Source organism: Leiobunum rupestre, chromosome 9 (genome assembly GCF_980474605.1).
Source record: "Leiobunum rupestre chromosome 9, qqLeiRupe1.1.hap1, whole genome shotgun sequence".
In the NCBI taxonomy this organism is placed as follows: Eukaryota; Metazoa; Arthropoda; class Arachnida; order Opiliones; family Sclerosomatidae; genus Leiobunum; species Leiobunum rupestre.
In genome coordinates this window covers 24,763,671-24,772,071 of record NC_143392.1, presented here as the reverse complement: position 1 = coordinate 24,772,071, position 8,401 = coordinate 24,763,671, and the positions used below count along the sequence as shown (strand labels likewise).

Sequence of the window (8,401 nt, the reverse complement as noted above, 5' to 3'; positions counted from 1 at the left end):
ATACACTCGTTATCGTCAATAACACTCTAAGATACTCCTATCATTCAATTTGATATTCGTCAGTTTTCAACAGATTATAGGTCTTATAAAAAATATAAAATATGATACACAGAATTGCTTTTTTTAACTTAAAATGAAATATTTTTATTCGTAATTAGCAACATGGTTCAAAATCGGATGAGCTATCCGAATCTGGAATGTGATTAGTGTTTCTGTCAACGCGGACTGGGCCATGTTTTCCAAATTTATTAAATGGTTGAGATCAGCGTCGTCTTCGACTCTCTTGATTTTATTTGTCTTCAATGGTACGTTCGCGTCCAATGAGCGTTTCTTTTTGATTTTTCGGGAATTGTTGAACTTGAAGGGGTAAGGGAACCGGAGAAGGACGTTATTGGTAGGGAGATCTCGGACGATTTAGATAATGGCGATGGTAGATCGGTGGCTTTTGTATTTTTAGTGGGCTAGACGATGGTGGTGGAGATGTTAAACCCATCAATATTCTAGCAATATCGTCATCCTCCTGAGACACGGTGGAGTTTTTGATGAAGATTTTTTCGACCTTGAATGACACAATTAAAATTTATTATTTCCCTAACAATACATATTTATATACATCTAAGAATTGATATTTACCCCAACATAGGGGAACGCCAGTCCTAGTTTTTTCCTCCAGTAGTGTAAAAGTGAGAGTTTAGAGCTACGGGGTGAAATATTCCCATAGGGTTATAACGGGGTGCCAATATTTTCCATAGGGTTAGAACGGGGTGCCGGTATCTCCCTCGAAACCGCGTCGGCTCGATGTGGCCACATTTGCCGGCATCGAGAATACGAGAGAGACCGATGAAAACGTGAAGGGGGAATCGAAGCCGGTCAGAGTCTTGTTGACGGGGTGTAATATCGTTCAAGGAGGAAGCTGAGTTTCGTGACGAGGTAAGGGATAGAGACCCGGAAGAGAGTGAGGTCTCGGATTTCAACCGCGCCAGAAAGAAGCGGCTTGTTTATACGCGCGTTTCCTCGGTACGGGGCGGGAGTTTACGCGGGGATTAACGAAATACCCAATAGGGTATGGCATGGGGTATAATTCACGAACAAAGTACGGGTCAGCATCGAGAATACGAGAGCGTCCGTCGAAAACACGAAGGGACCATCGGAGCCAGCCGGAGATTTATTGACGGGCCGTAATAAGGAAGTAGAATAGAGGTCCGCGATAAAACGAGGTCAAGCTTTTGATCCGCGCCAGAAAGAAGCGGTTTGTTTATACATGACGTGAATCTACGGTGAGGGTAGCGATATTACGACGATTGTATATTTGCGGGGATTTTATCGGAGAGCAACGTCTAAGGTTAACCAGGTGGAAAGAAGCCGATTGTTTTCCAGCGTGTTTAGTCTGCAAATAGAATTCTTACAGATGCGAAACGTCAATTGAAATGAACGGAGAGTAACGTAGATGTTGATACGCCAAGGATTGAAATTAGTATTTTTGTAAAGTATATGAATCCAAGTAAAAAGCGCACGGATGAGTACCATATAAAGGGACTCAGTTTCCTTAAAATTACATCCCGAATTTGGAATCTTGTCTTTCACGTTTTAGAAGCGGCGCTCACCAGTCATACGAGGAGTAACCCAAAATGTGAGTTTTATCACGTATTAATTATTCGCGAATCATTTTTAATTTGTATTGTCAATTCTAGGTCGGAGAATAACTCTCGCATTCTCGAAGTCAACTTTCTGAGAGCCAACAACGAATATGTTCTCAAAGAATTGGCATTCTTGGTGGTTGAAACTGGAGAGAGTGGGGTGTACGCCTTTAAGCCGCCTTTTCCGTATCACGAGCCAAACGTGAAAGACAAAAGACTTTGTTCGTGGATCTCGACGAATATTTGCGGGATGCAGTGGGACGATTGTGAATACGAAATAAACGAATTGGATGGAATCATCACCTACATCCCGTCTAAAGCGTCAACCTTCTTCATGAAAGGTCTGGATAAAACATCGTTCCTCTCGAATCGTTTCGTTAAGAAGATCACTAACGTTGAGGACATTGGATGCCCAAAATTGAAAAATTTTGCAGATTTGGGTCCAAGGGTCTGCAAATACCATTTTCAAAATTTCAATTGTGCATTATTTAAAGCGCATCAAATAAATTTATGGAAAAAATATAAATAAAATATTTTGGTCTTAACCATATCTGATTTTTTTTCTTTTTACCTCTCTCATATACATTTACTTGAATCAAACATTGGGAAGTGGAATGGTGAAATAGAAACATTTTTACTTACAACCGTCTAATAGGTCTACCGATGGAAATCAGAATTAGTCTTATTACAAAGAATATATTTATACTAAATATAGATAAATCCAATCTTTATTTATACCCCACTGTATAAAAACGTTCTTATGTATACCTTATAGTATAAATACGTTCTTATGTATACCTTATAGTATAAATACGTTCTTATGTATACCTTATAGTATAAATACGTTCTTATGTATACCTTATAGTATAAATACGTTCTTATGTATACCTTATAGTATAAATACGTTCTTATGTATACCTTATAGTATAAATACGTTCTTATGTATACCTTATAGTATAAATACGTTCTTATGTATACCTTATAGTATAAATACGTTCTTATGTATACCTTATAGTATAAATACGTTATTTATTCTTTGTGACATAAATAAAGCGTAATTTATATCTTATGGCGTAAATACATTCTTGTTATTACGAAAGGTTGTAAACTATAAGCTCTATTTATTACTTGTGGTGGAGACGACTTCCAGAAGAAATTTCAATTCTGGCCGGGATATATAAGCCCATCTCCCGAAAATCAAAATCATATTCATTTCAGAATGGCAACTAACAATACCGTCTTAGACAAAAAAGTTACCATCGCGGTCTTAAGATATAAGGCTGCGCTGGGACATATTCCCGGCCGCCCCGAATTACCAGTCTTCAATTTTCGAACTTTCGAAGTCATTATCCGGAAGCAACATCGGGGATTTTGGGTGGAATTCCGCCCGGATGAATCGTGTGCAGTTATTGACGTGCACTTATGTTACCACCCGAACCTAAGACGGGCTCTCGGAGGATTAAATCAACTAATCGGGGTATGTTTATTTTCGTTTATTACGTATAAAACGTGTATTTATTCCAATTATTTTAAGATCGAAAAACTGGATTTAACGATATCGCCGGAAGAAGACTCCATCGCTTCGCTACTCTTTTTCAGAATGAACAACGAGCCGAATCCTTCTACCCCGGAAATCCCAGCCACACTATCATTGATCCCGACCACATCATCATTCACAATTCCTATAACCGGAAACTCATCATCATCTCTATCGTCTCTACCATCATTAGCGTCAACTTCTTCTACCCCCGAAGTGCCTTCGACTCTTCTCGCATCTCCTTCATTTTCCACACAGAAGCGGAAGAAAAGAAGCGGTCCATCAGAGAAGCAGATTAAAAAAAAATTGACTTTAACGATGATTTAGAAAAATTATTGGCTTTAGAACAAATTGTTCAACAAACCCTCGGTGAGGAATTTGTAATGTGAAAATAAATAAATATTAAGAGAAAATACCAAAGTTTAATTTTTACGTACTTATAATTAGGAATTATATTTAATTTTGGTTGGGAATTAATAAGATAATATTTTTTTTAATCCTTGTAAATTCTAAAGAGTGCATCAGATATAATTTTCCAAAGATTCTTTATCACATTGAAAACATTCTAGCGAGGTAGAGGCGGCCCCGTTATAATAACAAAGTAGTGATGTACTTTCCTTGAAAGAATTCTCCCACGTCCCAAGCGCTAAGACTGAAAAAAACCCTGCTCTTCCCCAACTCGCGAAGGACCCTACTATTATAACCCAAACAACGCGAAGCGAATGTTTAGGGGTGCAAAGTGTATAAAAGCTCGAATCGGAGCTGATGACATTGTCAGTTGCTAGTAGCGGCTAGTGAGTCAAAATGTTTTCGTGCACCATATGTGTTAGAGAATTTGCGACAAAGTTTACTTTGAATCGACATATACGAGAACAACACGGTAATAGGAAATACGTTTGTTCGCTTTGTGGTAACAGTTTCACGCGCAAATACGGATTGCAGCGTCATTCGCGAATTCACGCGATTGGTTCAGATTCATCGACACCGATTCATCGCGTAAAGAAGCCATCCTCCCATTTCAGCAGCCAGTTTCACCGACACCCGCACAACCATGGCAAAATAATCCTCTACCACTTCAAAAACCGATGGAAATAGACGACACCGAGGATAATTTTCTAGAAAACGTCGAAGAACTTTCCGTTATCGAGGACGCCATCATTAGCTCGCGTTATACCCCGAAAACCACTCAAACTTACCCAGCGGTATTAATCACTTCTATATGTTCAGCCTTATTTAAATACTTGAAAAATCGCTTATCTAAGAAACGGGGTATAAAATGGAGCGTATTTATTCGCGCGAAGTACGTGCGTAAACTCAACGACGGTGATGAAGTTGAAGCGTTACCGTATTTCCGTAGCAAGACTCAAACTTCCCTCATGCCGGATACCAGTTCAAATAGACTCTTGCATAAAGCAAGATCATTTATCGGATTTTGTTTTTCCAAGTAGATATTATAACGTATCTTCCACTCGTAGGTGGTACCTATATAGAGCTACCCTCGTAGCTTTGTAAAGGTAAAGGTCTCCTAAATATTAAAACTAAAGACCAGAAGTGTTTCTTATGGTGCATTCTTGCTAAACTACATCCTACAAATTCACATCGACGCCGAAAGGAACAATACCAAAAATTTGAAAGTGAAATAGACTATAGTGACATTTCATTCCCTTTTCAATTAAACGTTTTAAAACTTACAAAATTTGAATTTAAAAACAATCTATCAATCAACGTTTTTGGTTATGATAACGAAGTTTTCCCGCTTCACGTCAGTGAAAACAAAGTGCCGGATGATCGACAAATAGACCTTCTATATCTCGTGTCAGGAAAAAACCAGCACTTTTGTCTTATTAGCGACCTTAGTCGCTTGTTGAGCCACTTCACAAATCATAACGGAAAAATTTACGTATGTCGTTATTGCTTACACCGCTACTCTGGTGTAAGCGCCGAAAGTAATCATAGAGAGCACGTAAAAAACTGTAATGTCCACGGTCCACAGCTTGTGAAAATGCCCCACAAAGAACCCATTTTAAAATTCAATAAAATCGACTGGCTACAAAAGGTAAAACAAAAAATCTTATTACAAATTTTCACTTTTTAATATTCTTCTTAAATTTAGGTACCTTACGTCATATACGCGGATTTTGAATCTATCATTGATAAAATCCATACATGTTTACCCGATTCTTCACTGTCATCAACAACCAAACTTTCCGAACATGTAGCGTGTGGTTTCAGCTATGTTGTTGTGGGAGCCGATGGTATTTATATTTTGTACTGTTTTTAAAAAATATCTTCGCTACAAAGAATATTCAATTTATAGGAAAACCGCATCCACCCGTGACTTATAGAGGAACTGACGCTACTGATGTTTTTCTTGAAAGTTAGTTAATGGAACGGGAGTACATCACCGATTTATTAAAGGAAAACGTTCCGATGGTGATTTTATTATCAGAAAGCTAACGTCTAATTATAATTCTTAGGACGTTTTCGCGGAGTGGCCCACAATTCGGGTAATTTAAAGCTAAGAGTTGGAAAGTTTACACCCGTCGTCATGCACAATTTATCACGGTACGTAATTTATTTTCGTTTCTACTATCGACGAAATTATAACTAAATTATATTTATTTTCAAATTGTAGATACGACGCCAATCTTATTATGCAGAGGATTGGGTTGATGAAGGAACATAAAATTTCCTGCATTCCATCAACCACCGAAACTTATCTAAGTTTCACTATAGCTAGTCGTCTCCGTTTCATCGATTCACTTCGTTTCATGCCAGCTTCCCTCGAAACTCTAATTAATAACATAGCTATGGGGGGGGTCGTATAAATTTCCTCTTCTTTCTATCCTTCTCATCAAGTCCCGTATTTACTTAAAAAATTAACCTATCCTTACGACTACATGAGCAGCGTGGCAAAGTTTGAGGAGACACTTCCTCCCAGAGAAGCATTTTTCAACTCTCTCACTGATGAACACATATCAGATGAAAGTTACGAATCAGTCCGGCAAGTGTGGAATACTTTCAACGTAAAAAATCTAGGTATTTCACAAGAAATCTTTAATGGAAAGAAATAATGTTACTAACGAAAATTTTCTTGACAGGTGAACTACACGATTTGTACGTTCAAGTGGATACCCTCCAGCTCGCTGACGTCTTCGAAAGTTTCCGCGCCATGTGTGTAGCATACTATATCCTGGATTGCGCGCACGCGTACACCGGACCAGGATTCGCCTGGGAATCTGCGCTTCACATGACCAAAGTGAAGTTGGAGTTACTCCTCGATATTGACATGCACTTATTTATTGAGCGCGGTATTCGAGGAGGGGTTTCGATGATTAGCCACAGATTCGCCAAGGCGAATAATAAATACATATCCGAAACTTACGACCCCGAGCACCCGAGTAATTTTATAATGTACTTCGACATGAACAATTTGTACGGGTCGTCGATGGTCGGCTACCTACCCACTAGTAAGTTCGCTTGGGTACCTGTAAAAGACCTCGATTACGCTAATTTACACGTGCTTACTTTATCGGACGAGTCATCCTATGGTTTCATTTTGGAGGTTGATTTAGAGTATCCTGCTGAATTGCATCAAGAACACAATTGCTACCCCTGGCACCTGAATCTCGCGCAATAACCACCGATTTATTTTCTTCATATTATAAACTGATGCTTAAACAATTGAACCTTTCCACAAAAGACACTCTTTCTAAGCTTGTACCTAATCTATTCAACAAGCAACGTTACGTAGTTAACTGTCGTAGTTTAAAATACTACGTTTCGAAGGGGTTGAGACTTACTAAAGTTCACAGGATACTCTCGTTTGACCAAAGTCCTTGGCTTCGTCCCTTCATCGAGTTCAATACGGAGAAAAGAAAACTTGCCAAAAACAACTTTGAACGGGAATTTTTCAAGTTGCTCAATAATAGCACTTTTGGTATATTAAATATAAATTTAAATAATAATCAATACTAATCTAATTTTCTCCAATACTAGGTAAGACCATGGAAAATCTCCGTAATCGTATAGACTTTCATCTCGTGCAAACACCTGAGCGGGCCATCAAGAAAGCGTCTTTCCCGGCATTTGAAAAGTTCACTATTTTCCACAACGAACTCGTAGGCATTCAGATGAAGAGGAAGTCGCTTACTTTGAATAGACCTATTTATACTGGCTTCTCCATTTTGGATCTATCCAAACTTTCCATGTATGAGTTTCATTACGAGTACATGCGGAAGAATTTCGGGGGTAAAGTGCGACTCCTTTTCACAGATACCGACAGCCTCACGTATGACATCCAATCCGAGGATGTCTACGCGGACTTACAGAAGTCCTCCCACCTCTTCGATTTCTCAGGATATCCCGTTAATCATCCTCTTCACAATGAATCAAATAAAAAAGTGATTGGGAAGATGAAAGACGAGATGGAAGGAATTCCGATTCGCGAGTTTTGCGGTTTACGCCCGAAAATGTATAGTATCCTTTCGGAGAAGGGGGAGAAAAAAACCGCGAAGGGTGTTTGCAAGAGAGTCGTCAAAAAAAGTATCCGCCACTCGAGCTACCGCAATTGTCTTTTTCGGAATCAAATTACGAGCAACTTTATGATGCGAATTGTGAGTCAGAGACATCAACTCTTTACCATTTCCCAAAACAAAATGTCTCTAAATCCTTGTGATAATAAAAGATACATTTTGGGTAACGGTATTCAAACTCTATCCTATGGACATCACTGGATCGACAAGATAAAAAAGGTGTGACTGAATTCGTAAAATACGTATATAACTAATAGAACATTATGTATATGACTAAAAGAACATTATGTATATGACTAAAAGAACATTATGTATACATGACTAAAAGAGCATTATGTATATAACTAAAAGCACATTATGTATATGACTAAAAGAACATTATGTATACGACTAAAAGGATATTTAGAGTATTTTGATTTATTTTCACAAATATTATTCTAAAAATGTTAAATATTTTCAACTGGAAATGATCTGTGAATTAACTTTAACAAAAAAGTTTATGAACTAGTGTTTTTGTAATTTGTTTTGAATGTTGGTAAATTAAAAAAAAACATTTAAAAGTTATTCAATATTTATTGAATAGTTTGAATACACAAATTCTTTAATCATGTTATCATTAAGTAGAGAATAATCATATTTGAACATGTAAATCCAAGATGGCCGCCAAGAGGGCCGCCAAAAATAACCCCCCC

General features: G+C 37.9%; 1 protein-coding gene across 1 annotated transcript; it reads left to right on the top strand.

Moving 5' to 3' along the window:
- Nucleotides 1-5,176: 5,176 nt before the first annotated feature.
- On the top strand, nucleotides 5,177-6,814 carry LOC149926934 (uncharacterized). Its single transcript, XM_090157775.1, has 7 exons — nucleotides 5,177-5,230; nucleotides 5,288-5,429; nucleotides 5,492-5,551; nucleotides 5,652-5,739; nucleotides 5,810-5,922; nucleotides 6,034-6,213; nucleotides 6,276-6,814. The coding sequence occupies exons 1-7, from the start codon at nucleotides 5,177-5,179 to the stop codon at nucleotides 6,812-6,814; spliced, it is 1,176 nt and encodes a 391-aa protein (XP_090013901.1).
- The last annotated feature ends 1,587 nt before the right edge of the window (nucleotides 6,815-8,401 follow it).